At 41.8% G+C, this 22,770-nt stretch overlaps 1 protein-coding gene across 6 annotated transcripts in view; it reads right to left on the bottom strand.

The window, feature by feature from the left end:
• Positions 1-22,770, bottom strand: part of rims2a (regulating synaptic membrane exocytosis 2a) — a 908,436-nt gene that overhangs the window by 422,033 nt on the left and 463,633 nt on the right. For 4 of the 6 annotated variants that reach the window (XM_048528687.2, XM_059646026.1, XM_048528684.2 and 1 more), the window contains 2 exons: positions 8,742-8,950; positions 7,705-7,824 (listed from right to left, as the gene is read on the bottom strand). In XM_048528687.2, coding sequence (XP_048384644.2) covers positions 7,705-7,824; positions 8,742-8,950 — 329 coding nt within the window. Of the gene's footprint in view, positions 1-7,704; positions 7,825-8,741; positions 8,951-9,060; positions 9,129-22,770 lie in introns of all 6 variants that reach the window. The other 2 variants (XM_048528689.2, XM_048528688.2) reach the window with 1 other exon arrangement.

Genomic DNA, 22,770 nt, shown 5'->3' with positions numbered 1-22,770 from the left:
TTGACAAGTGCCGCACAGGAGCTGCTAAATAACATTAGAGCTCATGGTGTCAAGGGCAAGGTAGCAGTGAGGATGGAGGATTATCTGACTGGCTGAAGGCAGGGTGGGGATAAAAGGGTTTTTCAGGATGGCAGTCAGTGACCCATGGAGTTCTACAAGGGTCAGTATTGAGAGCTATTCATGTTATATATTAACAACCTGGACAATGGAACTGGGAGCATCACCCGTCGCCCATTGCCGACACTGACGTCGCTCCGCCCATTGCCTCCATAGCCAGCAGCTCCAAAGGAAACAGTAGCACGCAGCCCTGCTGGGTCTTCACCATCCCCCCAGACCTCCCCCTTCCTGAGGACGAATGGTCAGTCCTCAGTAAAGGCTCAGCTTTATCCCCCTCCACCCTAACATCAACAATAACGCTCACACTTCGACGTTGAACAGTTTTTCTGCTGCCTCCACTTCTGTGCTTACTACTTTAACCATGAGTCTAACTCTCCCTCTACTGTCCCCTTCTCCTGCCTCAACACACCCCCTCCTCGTGGATATCACCTCACGGCCTCCTATTCTCCTTTGGCCTCTTCATCTCCATCTGCTGTCGAGACATCAATCGCCTCAAATTCTCCACTCATTTCACCCACTCCAAACTCTCCCCCTCAAAGTGGCAGTCCTCTGCTTGTAGTATGGCGCACTAACCCCTACATCGCCGAGGCCAGGCACCAGCTCTCTAACACCTCCTCCTCTCGCCCCCTTGATCATGACCCCACCACTGACCACCAATACATCATATCCCAGACCATCCACAACCTGATCACTTCAGGTGACCTCCCACCCACAGCCTCCAGCTCATCGTTCCCCAATGCCACACCACCCATTTCTATCTCCTTCCCAAAATCCACAAATCTGACTGGCCTGGTCACTGCATTGTCTCTGCCTGCTCCTGACCCACCAAACTTATCTTCACTTATCTCGACTCCATTTTCTCCTCTTTGGTTAGAAACTCCCCACCTGTGTCCATGACACCACCCACGCCCTCCATCTCCTCCAAAACTTCTGATTCCCTGGTCCCCAACACCTCATCTTCACCATCGACATCCAGTTCCTATATACTTGCATTCCCCATGCAGATGGCCTAAAGGCCCTCAGCTTCTTCCCATCCGGCAGGCCCAATGAGTCCCCCTCCACTGACACCTTTGTCCGCTCAGCTGAACTCGTCCTCACCCTTAACAACTTCTCCTTCAAGTCCTCCCACTTCCTACAGACAAAGGAGGTGACCATGGGTACCTGCACGGGCTCAAGCGATGCCTGCCTCTTTGTAGGCTACGTGGAACAATCCTCTTCCAAAGCTAAACTGGCTGTATCCCCCACCTCTTCCGTCGTTACATCAATGACGGTATCAACACTGCCACGTACTGCCTCGAAGAGCTCGAACAGTTCACCCACTTCACCAAAACCTTCCCCCCCCCCACAACCTTAAGTTCACCTGGACCATATCTGATACCTCTCTCTCCTTCCTGGACCTCTGTTTCCATCCCGGGCAACCATATGGAAACTGATCTCCATTTCAAGTCTACCGACCCCCATAGCTACCTAGAATGCACCTCCTCCCAACCACCTTCCTGCAGAAATGCCACCCCCCATTCCTAATTCCTTTACCTCTGCCGCATCTGCTCCTGAGTTGAGGCATTCCACTCCCGAACATCTCGAATGTCCTCGTTTTTCAAGGAACGCAACTTCCCCTCACAGTGGTTGAAAACAGACTCGACTGCATCGCTTGCTTTTCCCGCAACTCATCCCTCTCACCCTGTCCCCGCAATAACAACCAAAACAGAATCCTCCTTGTCCTCACGTACCACCCCACCAACCTCTGGATTCAACGCATCATCCTCCGGCACTTCCGCCACCTGCAATCTGTCACCAACAAAGAAATTTTTCCCTCCCCACCCCTATCTGCCTTCCGGAGGAACCACTCTCTCCATGACTCCCTTATCCACTCCACATTCCCCACCAGCCCCACCATCCCTAGCACTTTTCCCTTCAACCACAGGAACTGCAACACATGCCCCTACACCTCCCCACCTCACCCCTATCCCAGGCCCCAAGAAAACCTTCTACATCAGAGTTCACCTGCATATCTGCTAATGTGGTATACTGTATCCGCTGTTCCCAATGTGGCCTCCGCAACATCAGGGAAACCAAGTGGAGGCTTGGAGACCATTTTGTGGAACACCTACGCTCGGTTCGTGACAAATGGCTGCACCTCCCTGTCGCGAACTACTTCAATTCCCCCTCCCACTCCTTCATGTCCATCCTGGGTCTCCTGCAGTGCCACAATGATGCCACCCAAAGGTTGCAGGAATGGCACCTCATATTTTGCTTGGGGACCCTGCAGCCCAATGGTATCAATGTGGACTTCAAAAGCTTCAAAATCTCTCTGCCCCTGACTGCATCTCAAAACCAGCCCAGCTCATCCCTGCCTCCCTAACCTGTCAGTCCTTTCTCCCACCTATCGACTCCTCCCACCTCCACCTCCTACCTACCAACCTCATCCCCACCTCCTTGACCTGTCTGTCTTCCCTGGACTGACCACCCCCCACCCTAACTCATCATCTACACTCACCTTTACTAGCTCCATCCCCACCTCCTTGACCTGTCCATCTTCCCTCCACCTATTTGCTCCTTTATCCATCTTCTATCCACCTCACCCTCTCTCTATTTATTTCAGAATCCCCTTCCCCTCCCCTATTTCTGAAGCAGGGTTCTGACCCGAAATATCAGCTTTTCTGCTCTTCTGATGTTACTTAGCCTGCTGTGTTCATCCAATGATACACCTTGTTATATCTGGGAGCATCATTGTCAAGTTTGCAGATGACACAAAGATAGATAGAGGGACAGATAGTGTTGAGCAGGCGGGAAGGCTTGAGAAGAACTTGAACAGGCTAAGAGAGAAGGCAAAGAAGTGGCAGATGAAATGCAATGTGGGAACATATGTGGTTATACACTTTGGTAAGAAGAATAGAGTTGTAAGCTATTTTCTAAATGGAGAAAGTGAGATGTTAATGTGATAACATCCCATTGATTTCTATGCTTCTATAAATTAAAGTCTTTTATCTGCATTTGATTCCTATGCAGAGACTTTAATTTATAGAAGTAAACTCTTATCTACCTACATATAGGTATGCAGGCATTGCCCTGAAGCTTCCTGCCCAGCTAGGAATTCAGTGTAAAGCTTTCGTAACTCCTTATCTTCTCACACATCGGTATGCAGACACTGTCTTAAGCTTCCTGACTGAATTAAAATTAGAATCAAACTGTTTCAAATAGGGTTAGGTGGGGAAAATTTGTAAAGGTGTGAAACCTCTAAAGCATGTAACTTCTGTCACTGACAAAGGGGCCAGGGCACTGACTTTTTTCTAGCCAGACATACTGGCAACTTGAAATCAGAATCTGTCCAGGACAACAACTCGAAATCGCCTCCTGCCATTAGCAGCTACTTCACTAGCAATCGATACTATACCCTGGTCTTTTATGTTCTTGATGCAATACTTGTTTGGTATCCTGTCTTTGTCTGCTGTAGTAATTGTTTCATGAATCATGTCTTTTGTAAATTGTGAAATTGTTTTTTGTATCATGTCTTCTGTAAAGTACAAAAAGCGGGGACTGTCCGCTGCTCGGGGAGAATTACTTGTGAGACTCTGCACTCTGTGCCGGGTTGAGTACAGTGATTCTCCACAGCTTGTACTTGCTTGGTAATAATTTGTGTTTTTCTAAACTTGCTTGGTAATAATTTGTGTTTTTCTAAACAGGTCAGTGTCTTGTTATTGCAGCAAGTCTGTGAGGGTCTCCAAAAAACAAACCTGACAAAAGGCTTCAGAAATCTGAAGCAAAGGGACTCTAGGTTCAGGATTCTCTCGAGGTTAACATTAAAACTTACTAATACTGAAAGGCCTGAATACAGAGAGGGCATGGAGAAGTGGTTTCCACTTGAAGGAGAGACTAGGAGCCAGGGGTACAGCCTCAGAGTTAAGGGATGCTTCTCTTCAACTAAGATTAGAAGGGATTTCTTAATTAATTTCTTCTTACGAGGATGGTGAATCTGTGGAACTTATTGCTGCAGAAGAGTTTGCGAGCCAATTTATTAAATGTCTTTAAGACCAAGGCTCGTGATTAATAAAATAATCAAAGGTTATGGGGAGAAGGCAGGAGAATGGAGAAACAGATCAACGCTGATTAGATGGCATTGCACTTTTGATGAGCTGAATGACCTTATTCTGCTCACGTACCTCACAATTTATCAAAATTGTTCATGATTTTGAACACCTTTATCAAGTCTTGAACTTTTTTGATGTATAGAGAACGATGCCAGCTTTTTATTTCAGCATCCGCACTTTGTAACCCATTTTTTAAATAATAATTATCCAGTGCATTTTTTGGTGGCCGTTAGAAGAGAATTTGATTTAATCTAAATTTCAACATGTGCCAGAACATTAGTTCGAGTTTTGAATTAATGGCATGGCAACATCACAATTGTACCATCACTTCACACACCAACTGCAAATTCCAATCTAAGACACATACCATTCTGACTATATCACTAATTCTTCACTGTAGCAGCACCATGAGAGTTCTCAAACACGAGGGCAGCAGCAGTTCAAGAAGGTAAATTCACCATCACTGTCTCAAGGTTCGTGAAACAAGGGCAATAAATGCCTACTTAGCCAGCAACGCACAAATCCCATCAACAAATTAAACATAATGCATCATCTCCCATGAATCATAGCCAAGAAAGGAATTTACCATAGCCTGTGGTCTGAATTTTGCGTTTCTTCTGACAAAGTTGTAAATTTAGATGAGTGGCCACTGATCTCACATGTTACATCTGCCTCTCTCAATACATCTGCTTACTGGGCTGCTACATATTTTCTACTTTTTGGTTTTGAGTTTTAGAATCCGTTATATTTTTCTCTAAAATGTCAGCCTCCTGGAGCAAATGCCACCAAATACATTCACATGTTACAATTTATTGCAATCACATTCATCTCCTGTTGTTTTTACCAACCCATAACAACATAAACCATGATTCACGTAATACATGGCATTGGGTGAGCATATGAAATCATGGTCAAATAGCTGCCTTATGGCTCAAAGTGCACAGTCATACTACACAGGAAATGTGAGGTTTGATTCCCTTATCTGCGCTGACTTCACTAATCTCAGCCAGATCAGCAAAGAATTGCTAAACTCATCTTACTGCATTTTCTTTGGCAGGGAAGAAAAGTAAAAAGTAAGACAGGATTCCTCTTCTTAACTACAACTCAGTATTAATATGATAAGCATTCATCTGATGGAGGAGGAAGCTGGAGCTTTCTACTACATGGTTTTATCCATTATGGGTTTCCACAATGGAAACGTGTAAATTTTTTTCATATTTTAGAGGGATATGAACCAAATGCTGACAAATGGGATTAGATTAATATAGGATATCTGGTCAACATGGATGAGTTGTACTGAAGGGTCTGTTTCCTTGCCATATAGCTCTATGGCACTATAACTCTATGAGGGTAACTAGAGAGGGGGTAAGGCCCATTAAATATCAAGGGAGTCATGTTTGTGCTGAACCAGTGGAGATACTAAATGAATATTTTGCGTCAGTTTTTACTGTGAAGAGAGAAATACAGTCCAGAAAATGCAGAGCAATAAATTCCGATGTTTTCAAATCAGTTAATATTATAGAAAAGGGAGTTCAGGAGGTTTTAGAAAATACAAAGGTAGATAAACGTCCGGGATCTGATCTAATGTTCCCAGATCATTGTAGGAAGGAAGGGGAGGAAATTGCAAGACGACTTGCTGAAATATTTGGATCATCTATTATTACAGGTGAGGTGCCTGGTGACTGGAGAGTGGATAATGTTATATCTTTGTTTAGAAAAGTTTGTAAGGAGAAACTAGGGAACTATAGACCTGTGAGTCTGGCATCAGTTGTGGGTAAATTGTAGGAGGTGATTATAAAAGATAAGATTTTGGACATTTAGAGAGGCAGAAGTTGGTTAGGGATAGTCAGTATGGTTTTGTGCAAGGAAAATCATGTCTCACAATCTTGATTGAGTTTTTTGAGGAACTTACCAACAAGATTGATGACGGCAGAACAGCAGACAGTTAGTTTGTTAGTAGACCAATCCCAAGTGATTTCACCTTTTATATTAGCGTACCAGGAGGGACCTTGTCAAAGGCCTTACTAAAGTCCACACAGACTACATTTACCACTCTTCCCTCATCAATCCCTTTGTTACTTCCTACAAAAAAAATCAAGTTTGTGCAGCATGTCCTTCCCCATACTTAACCATGCTGCTTACAGCTAATAGTCCATTTTTTCCCCAAATATGAGTAAATTCTATCCCTAAGAATTTTCTCCAATAATTTCTCTAACACTGACATTTTAATTGAATCTTGTCTGTAAAAATACCAGGAAATTTTGCATTACTTCATTTTTGCATCCAGTATTGATATGAAGCATAATGTGTGATTTGCTGAAGCTTTCTTTTTAATATTTTAAATAAGGACCAAAAACAATTGGGAATTATCATATTTTCTTGCATCTTGGCATTCAGCTGTACATGGCACGTATATCAGTGGTGATACGTCTTCCTAGAATACTTGTCAGACAATAAGATATATGAGCAGGAGGAGGCCATTTAGCATCGTTGATCTGATAGTTTTCAATTCTATTTTCCTGCCTTTTCTCCAGCACCCTTGGAAATCTGTCTGTTTCAGCATTGAATATATACTTTTCAATATAGATGTGCTTTAGGTGTTTCCTGATGTGGTGTCATGTGGTGTTATTACTTTTCATTGTCTATTTAATGTGACAGCACAGCCATGTAAGTCTGATGTATTGCATCAGCAGTGTCTACCTGATATCCTAGGATCACATGGAGAGACCAAATCACCAACCAGGAAGTACTGCAACGGGCTGCTTGATGGCATCAACATGACATCATCGTAAAGAGAGGATTGACGCCGGTTCTTTGCTTCTTGAACATATAGCCAGCATGTCAGCAGAATGGATACCACCAGGCTGAAGATAACAACAAGGCTGGCCAAGAAAGACCTGATGAAGCATAATTATGAAGTTTTCCAAGGAAAAGGGCACGACCTGGGCAACAGCCAAAGAGATTGCAATGAACCAGGATCATTGGTGGGGTCATGCTGTCCCACATGGGACTAGAGGAAGTAAGTGTAAATAATTAAAGGTATTTTCAAGAGAACAGTCCATTTCATGTTCAAAGAATGTATGAAAATTAAGTGTTCCACTGACAGTTCACGGTGGAATAATTACAAAATGTGGGAAAAAATTTGTTTGCTCAAATGAGGGGATATTAGACAAGTCCTTCAAAAATGCAGAAACCAGTCATCACAGTTTTAGTTGAACAGCTATAATTTACAGAAGTTTGAAATGAAAGTAGATTTGAACCATTCATCAGCCAAATGTGTATTTAAAATGTGATTCATCAGTTAAATGCAACACAATGTATTTTTGAGCATGTTGAACAGCAAGAAAAATACATTTTTGTGCAGATCACTCATATGTTCTTTAATTCTATTAGCTTCCAGTCTCTGTGTGACATCTTTGAAAAAAGATGTCATTGGATAATCATAGCAAAGACTACATCAAGAGTTACAGATAATCATATCTAATAAATTATTACTGACCTTCAAACCCAGCAGCGCTCCAGAATCTTTAGGCACAGTGCCATCTTTTAGTCGTTTATTTAACAATATTCGACCAATTAGTCGTTCTCCATCTTTGGATGGTTGCCAGGTCACTGGATGCTATGAGATCAAAGCAATAACAAATAATTCTTTAATACCTAAATGTCCATGTGTGCTACAATATTTCCATAACTAAGATTTACTTTCCCCATTTGAGAAAAAAAACTGTAATTACACAAATATTTATTCTTTGACTTCCAATTATAATCAGCACAATACAGTTATTATACAACTCAATGGGGTCATTTCTAACTTCAGGGTCACTTTAATAAAGTGGAGTTGGATCTTTCCAACATGGCATTTTTTTGACATTGTAAACATTTGTGTAATTACAGGAGTTCAATGCTTCAATTCATGCCCCATGCAGAGAAATAAGCAAACATAAGCACGACTACTCTGTGTTACCACTCCCAAATTTCACTTCAGAATTCATTACCAACATCAGCTACCGCAACCACCAGTTTAAGCAACAGCAAGTACCAAAGCAAACAGTGAATACAACTCTATTACAACACCTACCAAAATGTCACTGCACCAAAATAAGTTCACATACATGACAGTGGAAGGGAAAAAAGAAAAACACAGTTCTGCGGCAACATAGATTCAACTTCTCCTCTCAGTCTGATTTTAAAATGTTGCTATCTTAAGTTGGACATTTTAAGTGAATAGTTAACCAGCAAAATTGGTTTGGGAACTTCCAACAACATAGGTACCACCGAAGAACATCAAGACAATTTTTTTTCTGATAGTCTACCATGCAATTGTACAACTGAACATTCCTATGAGAAGGAATATATATTTAGTTTTGCTGCTGGACAGCAAACATTAAAGCAAGCAACCTTGGATTTTGTTATTTTATTGGCATTTTATTACAGGTGCAATTATCTCAAGATAGACCCTGCCCCTTTACATGGAGTGACAGAGAGCAAACAAAGACCAAATGAACAGTTAGAATGCAGGCTATACAGACTTAGTACCTTCTCGCTATGGCTATGTTCTTCATTTAGTGTTGTGCTACTGCATGTATCTACCCCAGAGTCTTTAATCTGAGGCTCAGACCATTCCAAGTCCTCTTCCAATGAGTGGCCGCCAAAACGCACCATTTTCTTTTGCCTCTCAGACAAGGTGTTACAGTCCGACAATACTGCCTGCTCACTAGTTTTTCTTTTTCCCCTTTGACTGTTCCCTACAGGCATGGGATAAAACAAAAAAGAACAAAAACATGCAAAGGCATAAATAAAACTAAGGAACGTGAAATAAAAAGAAAACTGAATCTTAAGGCTCCACATGTCTCACCAAAGACATTGGGGATGCCTCACTGCTTTGCCAAGATGCATGGTCCAGCCAGTAGTAATCCACGTCCCCTGTGAGAATCAAGCACATAAGGAAGTGCAAAGGAAGAAGGGACACAGAGGACAGAAGCGGAAATTACAGATAACTGTACTCAAAAGCACGGAGTTACATATTTGTGTGCATCAAAAAATATTGTTGATTGACATAGTTTAACTGATAGAATAACTGGTTCAGTTGCCAACTCTCATCAGAACTGCATTCTAATTTTTTAATTGAATTTTAGATTAAACTTCCTCTTTATTTTAAATTACATGGGCCACAAAATATCAGTAGTCAAGTACGGGCCACAAAACAACACAGTCAAGTAGACATTACAGTAACTTGTTTCCAAAGTTTCCATCGTACAGCCAGAGTCAATAATTTTCACATGTTGAAAGCTTACATTTCATTGATTTTTCAAATTTTTACTTTCCACGATGTTCATTTTCAGGTCATAAAATAATATCATTGGTTATAAACATTACATACTTCTTCCCCTTTGAGGTATCTAATGTCAGCAACAGTAGAAAAGTTTATCAAGATTGAGAACTAATAACATCTACGGAAAGGGACACCAAATATAATTGAACGACAATGTAATTCATAGATGAAAACACTGAATAATAGTTACAACACCTCTTTATTTAAACCTACCTTATTAAAGTTAAGAAACACACGAGAAGATAAACCAAGTTCATGGGTATTTGCACAAAGTTCATGAAAGGTGGACAGTGAGCAGGAATGAAAAAGATCAGTGAACAAAAGATCAGTTTGGGCTTTCATAAAAAAAATGAAACAACTGTATTCTTTTTACAATTAACATAGGTTTGTTTGCCAAAAGAAGCCAAAATTTAATCATACCCAATTCTTCTGGAATTTATCCCGCTAATATCCAGTTTGTTTTAGAATCTCCTCTGCCAGGTATGTATAATTCAGCATATTCACAGGCACCCAGACTCACACAATTAGGCCTTTTTTTGTCATTGATAGGGCACTGAGCTCTAAAGGTCTCTCTGTTGTTCTTCCATCTGTCCTACATCATTGGACTTGCTTGGAAATAGGAAATTTGGTCCTCTACTCATAAGGTAACCAAAATACAAAGGCAACTCGAAAACTCACTTTCCAGTTCAAAGATTATTTCTAAGTAGTGGACAAAGTTGTGAAATTTAACAATGTGCAGTTTCAGCTCCATTTCCCCTTCAAAAAGAGCGTTTCAATTCTTGGATAATAAAATGTGAGGCTGGATGAACACAGCAGGCCCAACAGCATCTCAGGAGCACAAAAGCTGACGTTTCTGGCCTGGACCCTTCACCAGAGAGGGGGATGGGGTGAGGGTTCTGGAATAAATAGGGAGAGAGGGGGAGGTGGACCGAAGATGGAGAGAAAAGAAGATAGGTGGAGAGGAGAGTATAGGTGGGGAGGTAGGGAGGGGCTAGGTCAGTCCAGGGAAGATGGACAGGTCAAGGAGGTGGGATGAGGTTAGTAGGTAGGAAATGGAGGCGCGGCTTGGGGTGGGAGGAAGGGATGGGTGAGAGGAAGAACAGGTTAGGGAGGCAGAGACAGGTTGGACTGGTTTTGGGATGCAATGGGTGGAGGGGAAAAGCTGGGCTGGTTGTGTGGTGCAGTGTTGGGAGGGGACGAACTGGGCTGGTTTTGGGATGCGGTGGGGGAAGGGGAGATTTTGAAGCTGGTGAAGTCCACATTGATACCATTGGGCTGCAGGGTTCCCAAGCGGAATATGAGTTGCTGTTCCTGCAACCTTCGGGTGGCATCATCGTGGCACTGCAGGAGGCCCATGATGGACATGTCATCTATAGAATGGGAGGGTGAGTGGAAATGGTTTGCGACTGGGAGGTGCAGTTGTTTATTGCGAACTGAACGGAGGTGTTCTGCAAAGTGGTCCCGAAGCCTCCGCTTGGTTTCACCAATGTAGAGGAAGCCACACCAGGTACAATGGATGCAGTATACCACATTGGCAGATGTGCAGGTGTATCCATTACTGCATCCATTGTACCCGGTGTGGCTTCCTCTACATTGGGGAAACCAATCTCCCCTTCACCCACTGCATCCCAAAACCAGCCCAGTTCGTCCCCTTCCCCCTACTGCACCACACAACCAGCCCAGCTCTTCCCCTCCACCCACTGCATCCCAAAACCAGTCCAACCTGTCTCTGCCTCCCTAACCTGTTCTTCCTCTCACCCATCCCTTCCTTCCACCCCAAGCCGCACCTCCATCTCCTACCTACTAACCTCATCCCACCTCCTTGACCTGTCCGTCTTCCCTGGACAGACCTATCCCCTCCCTACCTCCCCACCTGTACTCTCCTCTCAACCTATCTTCTTCTCTCCAGCTTCGGTCTACCTCCCCCTCTCTCCCTATTTATTCCAGAGCCCTCACCCCATCCCCCTCTCTGATGAAGGGTCCAGGCCCGAAACGTCAGCTTTTGTGCTCCTGAGATGCTGCTGGGCCTGCTGTGTTCATCCAGCCTCACATTTTATTATCTTGGATTCTCCAGCATCTGCAGTTCCCATTATCACTGTTTCAATTCTTTGGCTGTCTGCTGACTCTCATGGGCAGTCAAAAAATGGGCAAAGTTTGTACTTCAGGAGATGTTGCTTCTAACCAGTGTTTGGTTCTGAAAATTCATGTGGGAGTGCTCTCTGGAGGGTGCATCAGACCCAAAAGCACATCACCATGGATGGCTCAGCTTTAAAGGCACGGTGAAGAAAGTTCAAGACAGCACCCGCTACAGGAGATTGAGTAGTACACAGGTATTTCTGTGATAGCAGATGTGATTCCAGGATATCATTTTACACTTTCCACCCCCCGGTATCAGTGTCAAGCTTACTGCTGGGTTTTCAGAACATTTTGGAGGAGGTGAAATGGACTATAAAAGCACCAATCACACAGGTGGAGAGTACACAGGAGGGAGACCTTTAGATGCTTGGAACATTGGGACCATACTGGGGAAGGGTTGTTCTGATGAGTTGCAGCTCAATAAAAATGACAAAGCAGAAAAACACTCAAATGGCAAAGTGGTTGATTAGTCTTGTATGCTTCGGAACAGGTGATGAGTTCAATCACCTCCAAGTATTTTCTGGGGGGGGGAGGGATGAAAGGGGATGAAAGCAATTTATTTGCTTTTGCAACACAGACCGAATTAACATTAACTAGGGATGGGGATGGAAAGAAGGAAGAAAACCTGAGCTAGAAATGGAAACCAAAAAAGAGAAGAAACAATAAGAGGGTTTGGAAGGCAGAGAAAACAAAATTAAAAATAGTCAAAAGGAGGCAGCTTATGCTTAATAATATATATATCTCTAAATGCAAGGAGCATGATGTAAACAGCAGATGAGCTGATGTGCGAAAATCTAATATTTTAACTATCTTTGAAACATAGCTTTGCGAAAGGCAGGAATAGCAGCCTGACATTCTGGGTTACCGAGTTTGCAGACAAGATGGTGAAGGGGTGAAAAAGCACAGTTGCAATATTGATTAAAGAAACAATGACAAACTTGAAGTGTTGTGAAAGAAGGTCATGAAAAGCAGCTATTTAGGTTGAACTAAAGTACAAAGCAGGGGCAATCACGCAGCTGGAGCTTATTATCAAAGTCCAAGCTGTCAAAGGTAGAGTGAAAAGCAAATTTGTACGTAAATCCCTGAAAAATACAAAAGCATTAATGAAGTAATAATAGAGATTTCAATTGTCTTAATATTAAATGGAATGACAGTGGAAAGAGTTTCATTAGGATAGTACTTCAGTGGTAGTGATTATAATGCAATTATTACAGAAAAAAGTGATGATGCACTCATCAGGACAATTTTCAGGAATACAATTTAAAGAGGATGATCAACATATACTGCATGAGAGAAGCACACTGATTTGTTGGCAAGTGGACTCATTATTAGAGGCATTTTCATGGACAGTGTATCAATTTATGATGATTGATAGTTAACTATCAGGCTAATAAGTAAATTACATTTGATATAGTTACGGAACACTACAAAGTTAAAACAGAAATAAATCTTCTAAATTTGGGCAAGGCAAATTTTACTAAGCTGAAAAGCAGTACCAAACGTTGGCTGGAAACACTTGACAGTAAATTGATGTTAGACCATTAGAAGGCATTAATGAAGGAGTTTCAAATGGTTCATGGAAACGAGTTACTATAATGAGAAAAAGTGCAACAGCCAATCTACAGCCCATGATGAAGAGGTGCATGATGGGCAAGACAGGCAAAAAAGAGAAGCTTACATGAAACTACAGCTTCGTACAATACCTGAAAAGTGTGCAAAAAACACACAGCATAAGGATGGCATCAAAAGGGATATTACGGAAGCATGAAAAATACAGACAAGCAAAATCTGAGAATATCTCAAGATGATTCATAATTATATAAATAACAAGAGGATGTAACTAAGGAAACAGTAGATTAAGCTCCTAAGGTACGAAGTGGAAGGAAGGGGCACTATATATGATTTTGCTTAAAAGCAGTTCCCGGTTCTTCCAATCTTTGTGGGGTCCAGGTGACTAGTTAGTGTTAAATGCATGTTTTAAGGTTTAGGAGATAAAACCTGTAAGTTTTTGTATGCGTGAATAAATTTTTTTTTTGTGTGGAAAAATCAAACTTCCAGCTCTTGTACTTATCTTTGGGCAATACTTCTCATTGGTTCTATTTGTACATTAAGCAGAATTTAAGCCCCAAGTTTGGCTGTCAGAAATTATAAATGTGATCTTACTAATTTGTGAGCTTCCATTTATAAACTGCCTGACATTTTAACTCTAAACCGGAAATTGTTCAGCAAATTGCACTGCATTGGAAGATACCAAACAGATTTAAATTATTTCTTAAAACAGTCAACAAAATTCAATAAAAAGTACATTATCTCAGTAAAATATAAGTTAAAGCATTCCTGAAAATAGTTATTCTGCAAGTAACCTCAATCAGAAATTAAAAGCGTACTTGTTGTAGAGGAAATACACATAGGTTAAACGCTACCTTTCTAGGTAATGGCTGAGGATGGAAATAAAAGAGCAGCGTTATTACGACCTACATCCAATATTTCAAGTGATAGAATCACCTCCGTAAACACATGCATGAGCTTTTTCTTCAAATTGTTTTGAAGTTGTTAATTTTCTTCTGAATGTTTCCAGCACATTTTGATATCACAATAACACAACCAACAGTGGTAACGGGGATCAATTTCATATGCCTTCCTCTCATATGTCAAACAACATAGATCAAATGGGTAAACAGATCTTACCTTCAAGTCCAACATGTCCAATCACTTCTTTTCTCTCTCACTTTAGATTAAATGCATTTCTAGGAATATTCAATTATCTTTGTACACATGAACTAATTTAGAATTCCAATATTTCACATTGATTGCAAATGCTGCGCACATGGTGCAAAAGTTAAAATTTAACCTCAACAAGAAAATAGTTAGATTGCTTGCTGAGGGACATCAATCTATAAAAGTGATAGTTTCAACGAAAAAGCAGCTCCATTTTAAATATAATAAATTGTATAAAAAAGTGGAGCCCCTTTCACCCACTGTGAGAGTTTGTAATTATAGTTTGGTGCGATAATAAAGGACGAGGAATTGATTAAGAAACATTGTATCTATAAAAACTAATGTAATACCTGATACAGTGCTGCACAGGATCAGAAGTAGGTCATTAAGCTCCTCAATATACTTCCACATTTGTGAGACGACAGCTGACCTTAGTCCCATTATATTTCCACATCACACATCTTCCCCATATCCTCTCTTGCCTTTGGTGAACTGTTGTACGAAATGTAGGTCACTGCTATGCAATTGCAACACCAGATATTTGGCAAGGTGTCCAACACTGACATCTACGATACTCTGGTGATTCTTCTTCCACATTTGATCACCTAATGGCTCTCTTGCATTTATTGAAGGTGATATCCAGGACAGGCATGAAATTGCACAGTGATGGGGGCAAGTGACAGTGTTGAATGGACAGATGGGAATTTGAGTAAATAGTGAGAAAGGGTGGGCGTGTTCATGAGGTAAGTATCCGTGAGCAGCGCTGTGATGGAGTAGGCTTTACGAGGCAGAATGAGAAGGCTGGGATGATACATTAAGTGGGTAAATATACAACTATATTCCTCATTCCCTATCTGTTTCAGGTACTAAAGCAATTTGTGCATTGAATCCAGGTCGAATGTTCTGACTACAGACCTCACAAGCCTGGTCTGTCTATGGCTTCATGGCAGCAGCAGCGAGTTTCTTCCTCACATTGGAGGGAAAAGAATGTGCTCTCTCTCTATCACTGTCTCCCCAGCTCGTCCAGCACTCAGTCATACCTTAAGAGATTATTAAATTAAGGCACAGCCATCAGATGTACTTAATCCATTACTGCACTTGTTTGTTTCCTGCTTCCAACTTCAAACTTGCCCAAATTTTATTTTGCAATGGAGCTTTAAATCTCAGAGTTGAGATAATGCTGTACAGGTTCTCATTAAACCCACTGTGTGCTATCAAAATCCAAATCCGAGATTCTGAGAAATAGTATTTATGATTATTTCGAAGAGCACAGTTTGATTAGAAATAGACAGCATGGCTTTGTGAGGAGCAGGTCATGCCTCACAAGCCTAATTGAATTCTTTGAGGATGTGACAAAACACATTGATGAAGGTAGCTCATTGGCTGTGGTGTACGCAGATTTTAGCAAGGCATTTGATAAGGTTTCCTATGGTAGGCTCATTCAGAAAGTAGGGAGGCATGGGATCCTGGGAAATTTGGTTGTCTGGATACAGAATTGGTTGTCCAATAGAAGACAGAGGGTAGTAGTAGATGGAAAGTATTCAGCCTGCAGCTTGGTGACCAGTGGTGTTCCACAGGGAGCTGTTCTGGGACCTCTGCTCTTTGTGATCTTTATAAATGACTTGGATGAGGAAGTGGAAGGGTGTGTTAGTATGTTTGCAGATTACATGAAGGTTGGAGGATTTGTGGGCAGCATGGAGGGCTGTTGTAGGTTGCAATGGGGCATTGACAAGATACAGAGCTAAGCAAACAAGTGGCAGATGGAATTCAATCCAGAAAAATGTGAAGTGATTCATTTTGGAAGGTCAAATTAGAATGCAGAATACAGGGTTAATGGCAGGATTCTTGGCAGTTACAGAAGGATCTTGGGGTCCACGTCCATTGATCCCTGAAAGTTGCCACCCAAGTTGGTAGGGTTGTAAAGAGGATTTATGGTTTATTGGCTTTCATTAGCAGGGGACTTGAGTTTTAGAGCCATGAGGTTATGCTGTAGCTCGATAAACCCTAGTTAGACCACACTTGGAATATTGTGTTCAGTTCTGGTCGCCTCATTACAGAAAAGATGTGGAAGCTTTAGAGAGGGTGCAAGGAGATTCACCAGGATTCTGCCTGGACTGGAGGACAGGTCTTATGAGGAAACGTTGAGGGTACTAGGGCTTTTTTCATTGGAGCAAAGAAGGGTGAGAGGTGACTTGTTAGAGGTGTAGAATATGATGAGAGGTATAGATAGAGTGGATATCCTGAGAGCTTTTTCCCAGGGCAGAAATGACTGTTACGTAGGGGCATAATTTTAATGTGATTGGAGGAAGGTATAGGGGAGGTGTCAGAGGTAGGTTCTTTACACAGAGTGTGGTGGGTGCGTGGAATGCGCTGCTGGTGGTAGTGGTGGAGTCAGATACATTAGCGACATTTAAGCAACTCTTGGATAGTCACGTGGATGATACTAATTTGGAGGGTATGCAGGTTAGTTTGATCTGAGAGTTGATTAATAGGTCAGCACTATAACATCGTTGGCTGAAGGGCTTGTACTGTGCTGGACTGTTCTATGTTCTAAGTCAGGAGTAAAATGAGTTAATGAGCTAGCTGCAATAAAATGACACCTGATGAACACACTGAATGGCTAATAGAATATTAGCCTTTACAAGTGGGAAGTTGGAATAGAAAGGGAAGGAAATTTTGCTAGTTGCACTTCCGTTCTTTTCTCAACTGCGAACTCTAATCTTAAACCGTTTTTCATCTCCATACAATTCTCCTCCAGCACAAATTGCATTGAGGTCACGGACATTAAAATGACAAGATCAAGAATGCACAATTAGCTGTCTTGGTTATTTTCTTCCAAAGAACATAGCTCACCAGGAGAAATGTCTTTAACTGCTTCACTTACTCTGGCCCTGAATCTGCATCATTCTATTGTTTCTCTTCTTCCTAACCTAATGTCCTCTTAAAGCATTTCTCATCTGAGACTCACCTGCAATTCTCACAGAACTACTGATCCATCAATTTCATTACCACAACCACCACACCCCCTCTCCGGTTCCATGTTAGATGATATTTACCAATGGTTTTCTCTCCTGTGGCTGCTGTCCCTCCACACTTTAAATCTGCCCATCACCACTCATCTCCACAAAAATGATTCAGGGGTCTCAGTCAGTCAGCCCAAGGATGTACCTGTTGCTATGCAGTGTTCCTGAAAGTGACTCCAGTTTTTCATCTGTGATGGAGGTGGAATGGTTCCTTTGGAATGAATTCTGCAGCTATATAGTATTCTGTGACCCTGATGTTTCAACAAGACTTCTTCCTTTATCCTTCAGTTAATCACAACCTGAGGCCATACGGCATAAGAGTGGAAGTAAAGCCATTCGGCCCATCAAGTCCAGTCCGCCATTTAAATCATGGCTGATGGGCATTTCAACTCAACTTCCCTCCACTCTCTCCAAAGCCCTTGATTCCTTGTGAGATCAAGAATTTATTGATCTCTGCCTTGAAGGCATCTACTGTCCCGGCCTCCACTGCACTCCGTGGCATTGAATTCCACAAGCCCACCACTCTCTGGCTGAAGAAATGTTGTTCATTTCTGTTTTAAATTTACCCCGTCTAATTTTAAGGATGTGCCCACGGGTCCTAGTCTCCCTGCCTGACGGAAACAACTTCCCAGCATCCACCCTTTCTAAGCCATACATTATCTTGCAAGTTTGTATTAGATCTCCCTTCAACCTTCTAAACTCTAATGAATACAATCCCAGGATCCTTAGCCGTTCATCGTACGTTAAACCTACCATTCCAGGGATCATCCGTGTGAATCTCCGCTGGACATGCTCCAGCACCAGTATGGCCTTCCTGAGGTGTGGGGTCTAAAATTGGACACAGTACTCTAAATGGGGCCTAACTAGAGCTTTATAAAGTCTCAAAAGCACATCGCTGCTTTTATATTCCAACACTTGAGATAAATGACAACATTACATTCGCTTTCTTAATCACAGACTCTACCCGCAAGTTAACTTTGAGAGAATCCTGGACCAATATTCCTAGATCCCTTTGTACTCCTGCTTAACAAATTTTCTCACTGTTCAGAAAATAGTCCATGCCTGTATTTTTTTTCCAAAATGCAAAGAAACTTTGGAATACTTCTCACACTAATTCCAAAGTTTAAGTTGTCAAAGGGATTTTGTTATTCAGTCCGAGAAGCACAAAGATGCAGATAAAGACAATTCATGGATGAACATTTTCATAAGTTTTGTTAATTTAACTAATTTCCACATAAAGAGTGATATCAGGTACTAAAATAGACCGCAGATATTCAACTGAAGAACTATGAAAACACATTTCACCTTGTTGATGATAACAGAATTAATTGGTTAACACTGCAAGTGAAGAATTTGCTCATCTTGAACTGGAAGGAGCCGCCACACAGCAAAGATATTAAATCGCATAAAGAATTTCTTTAGGATGGGGAGTTGTGGTTGCTCAGAGAACTAATCATGATGAAAATCATGATGCATTTCAATATTTGAAGCATTTGAAGTTCTACCAGGTAGCATCATTTTGCAGCAAGACATTTTTGTGAGTAATCAACATTGATTTTCTTCCCCCTCGGTAAATTTATTTTATGGATGGTGAGCAAAATAAAGTATTTCAGGTAACATCAATGACTCAAAAACAAATTATTTCTATGAAGAAAGAAGAAGTCAGAAATAAAATGCAATATTGTAACAACAGGACCAGAAAAGGCCATTCAGTCTCTCCAGCCTGGTGTTCAATCAGATGATGATTGAATTAACTTTTAATTGTATCGACCCAACTAGGTATCACAGCATTTCATACCTGTGCCTAACAAGAACCTGCCAACCCTAGTTCTTCTTTTTATACACTGACTTCAGAGTATAGACTTCCAGATGTTCACGACCCTTTGAGTGAAGAAGTATTTCCTGGCCTCACCCTGAGCAGCTTTGTTTCAATTTTAAGATTAGACAGCCACATTCTATATCTGCCCACCAGCGAAAAGGGATTCTGTTCACCTACCACATCAAATTTACAAGTTTCTTAAGCTATATCATCCATTAATTGTTTATACTTCAAGAAATAAAAGCCTATTCTACGGAGCCTGTCCTTTAATTTAGTTCTTGCTTTCCGAAATGGAATCAAAGGTTGTACAGATTTGATACACCAAGAACTAAGAAACCAACAGAAGAAAAGGTAGAATCTGTGAAGTAATAAGATTTGAACCTACACCATGAAAATGCTATACCTGCAAGAAGAATGCGCTAACCTATAACCTATCCTCAGTGAGCTGTGGGGACGTGAGAACAAGCCCAAGGACAGTTACAAATATTGCACAACAAATTCAAAAACTTGTTATTTGTTAAAACAATGAGCTAATTAGTGCAACTTTTTAATGTGTTCTTTCCTGGGATGTGGGTGATGTAGTTGCCCTTGAGAAGGTAGTAGGGCAGCAGACGCACACTGCTGGCGAGATTCGCGAGCTGTCAAATGTGTGAAACACCAGCATGCACAGAGTGAATAGTTGTTCGAAATAAGCAGAATATGAACATAAGAAGCAAGAGCAAGAGTAGGAGTAGACCTTTTGGCCCACTGGGTCTGGTCTGTCATTCAAAATAGTCACGGCCAACCTTGGACTTCAACTTCACTTTCCTGACCTCTCTCTATACCCCTTGAATCCAAGGGAGCAAAAATTTGCCCATTCCATTCTTAATTATATTCATTAAGAAACAGTGATGTGGCACCACAAAATAAACATTCTAAACTTAATTTATACAAATGAAATCAGTATAAACTATATGCAAAACTCAGCCAACCAAGCATCCCACTACTGCTTTGTATTTCCTCTTGCTCTGAGCAGTTTCACCTCAGTGGCTTGCTTGGTAAAAGGCTGCTGAATTTCTGTGGAGTAGTGGTGAGTACAGATGTCCTTCATGGGTGAATATGGGAACTATGACAGACGGTCTGGGTTTGCAAGGCTTGAAATGTTCTCATCTTTCATGGTCTCAAATTTGTCACTAGACTGAGCCTTAATAATGGTCATCTCAATGTCCACAGGTATTAGGGCATGGACACACCATCACTTTCTACAATGACTGGCCCATGTCCTATGAGAAAGAGGAAAATATGTCAGTTGGTATTGTCTTGTGTTTGTGTGATGTTGTGTGATGTAGTTGCCATGATTGAATAGGTTGCCCAATGTGTAAGCTCAGAGAAATGGGCGCGAGAAGAATGGAAATCGAAAACAAAATTGATCTTTTCCATTGGAAAAATACAATTTGCTTTCAATTTCCGTCCTTCTCTCACCTTCACCTGGTTCATCTTGATTCTTCAATCTGTTCCTTGGCTGCTTGATTTTCAATCTAGGGCTGGTTCCAGAAACTCCCGCAGTCAAGTTGAATGCGTTTCTTCACAACCTGGTTCCTGCAATGGCTTCATTCAATTCTGCCAATTTCTCTGTCACATCTATTTTGATGATATCCGTTTCCATGTTTTCCTTTTTCCTCAACTGAACACCACCCTTCCCCCACAATGTGGCTAAGGGCCCTCGCAACCATCTGACCTAATTCATACATTTCTGCCCTTACCTCTTCTCCTTCCTTCTAGAGCAACAATAGAGTTCCCCTTGTATTCATGTTCTGCCCCGCTAGTGTCCAATTCAAAGTATCATCCTCACCTATTTCCTTTACCTCAAATAGGATGACACCACCAAAAACATCTTGCCTCCCTATCAATGTCAACAGTCAACAATCTGCAGGGACCATTCCACCTGTCCCACTCCTCTATCACTTGTAACACTACCTCAATCCCAAGCTGCCTTCCCAAGTAATTGCAGAAGGTGTAACCCTTTTACTTGCTCTCCCTTCAAACACATCTTCCAGTTAAAATGACATTTGGCTTGAGCTTTTCCAATCAAGTCCATTGCATTCACAGCACAAAATGCAGTATCCTTTACACTGGCAACACCAAATCCAGACAGGGTAACTGCTTTTTGGAACACCTTTCGGCTGCCCATGGGAATAACACCTAATTTCCAGTTGCTTCCCATTTCAATAAGACATCATACTTTCATGCTTATATGTCTGTCATAGCCCTGCTACAGTGCTCCAGCACGAACCTCACCACAATAGGAGTAACAGTATCTCATTTTCCGCTTGTGCAGCTTATAACTTTCAAAACACTTCAGAGCATGAACATTTTTCGATTTTATTCTAACCCCTTCCTTCCAAAGTCTTGTTTGCATGGATTTTAATATAGAACAGTATAGAACAGTACAATGCAGCACAGCACAGCAAAGGAGCAGGCCTTTGGCTCACCATGTCTGTGCCGAGCATGGTACCATTCCAAACTAATCACTTTTGCCTTCACATGGTCCACAATGCTCCACTTCCTGCATGTTCATGTGTCTGTCTAAATGCCTCTTAAACATTGCTATTGTATCGGCTTCAATCACCTCCCCAGCAATGTGTTCCAAACACTGGCTGCCCTCTATGTAAAAGAACTTACTTCACACATCTCCTTTCAACATTATACCTTCATCTTAAACCTATGGCCTATAGTATTTAATATTTTCACCCTGATGAAAGACTAACTATCCAATCTATCCATGTCTCTAATAATTGTAAGTGCTTCTATTAGGTCACCCTTCAACTCTCCAACACTCGAGCGAAAACAATCCAAATTTAACAACCTCTCCTTATAGTTAATACACTCTAATCTAGCCAACATCCTGATAAATCTCTTCTACAGCCTCCAAAACCTCCACATCCTGCCCATAATGCGGTGATCAAAACTGCACATAATATTCCAAATGTAGCCCAACTAATATTTTATACAGGATAATAAAATGTGAGGCTGGATGAACACAGCAGGCCAAGCAGCATCTCAGGAGCACAAAAGCTGACATTTCGGGCCTAGACCCTTCATCAGAGAGGGGGATGGGGAGAGGGAACTGGAATAAATAGGGAGAGAGGGGGAGGCGGACCGAAGATGGAGAGAAAAGAAGATAGGTGGAGAGGAGAGTAGAGGTGGGGACGTAGGGAGGGGTTAGGTCAGTCCAGGGAAGATGGACAGGTCAAGGAGGTGGGATGAGGTTAGTAGGTAGATGGGGGTGCGGCTTGGGGTGGGAGGAAGGGATGAGTGAGAGGAAGAACTAGTTAGGGAGGCAGAGACAGGTTAGACTGGTTTTGGGATGCAGTGGGTGCGGAGGAAGAGCTGGGCTGGTTGTGTGGTGCAGTGGGGGGAGGGGACGAACTGGGCTGGTTTAGGGATGCAGTAGGGGAAGGGGAGATTTTGAAACTGGTGAAGTCCACATTGATACCATATGGCTGCAGGGTTCCCAGGCGGAATATGAGTTGCTGTTCCTGCAACCTTTGGGTGGCA

The sequence above is a fragment of the Stegostoma tigrinum genome, chromosome 5 (assembly GCF_030684315.1).
Source record: "Stegostoma tigrinum isolate sSteTig4 chromosome 5, sSteTig4.hap1, whole genome shotgun sequence".
Taxonomy (NCBI): domain Eukaryota; kingdom Metazoa; phylum Chordata; class Chondrichthyes; order Orectolobiformes; family Stegostomatidae; genus Stegostoma; species Stegostoma tigrinum.
The sequence above is the reverse complement of the archived record's forward strand: the minus strand, read 5'-3'. Positions and strand labels throughout refer to the sequence as shown.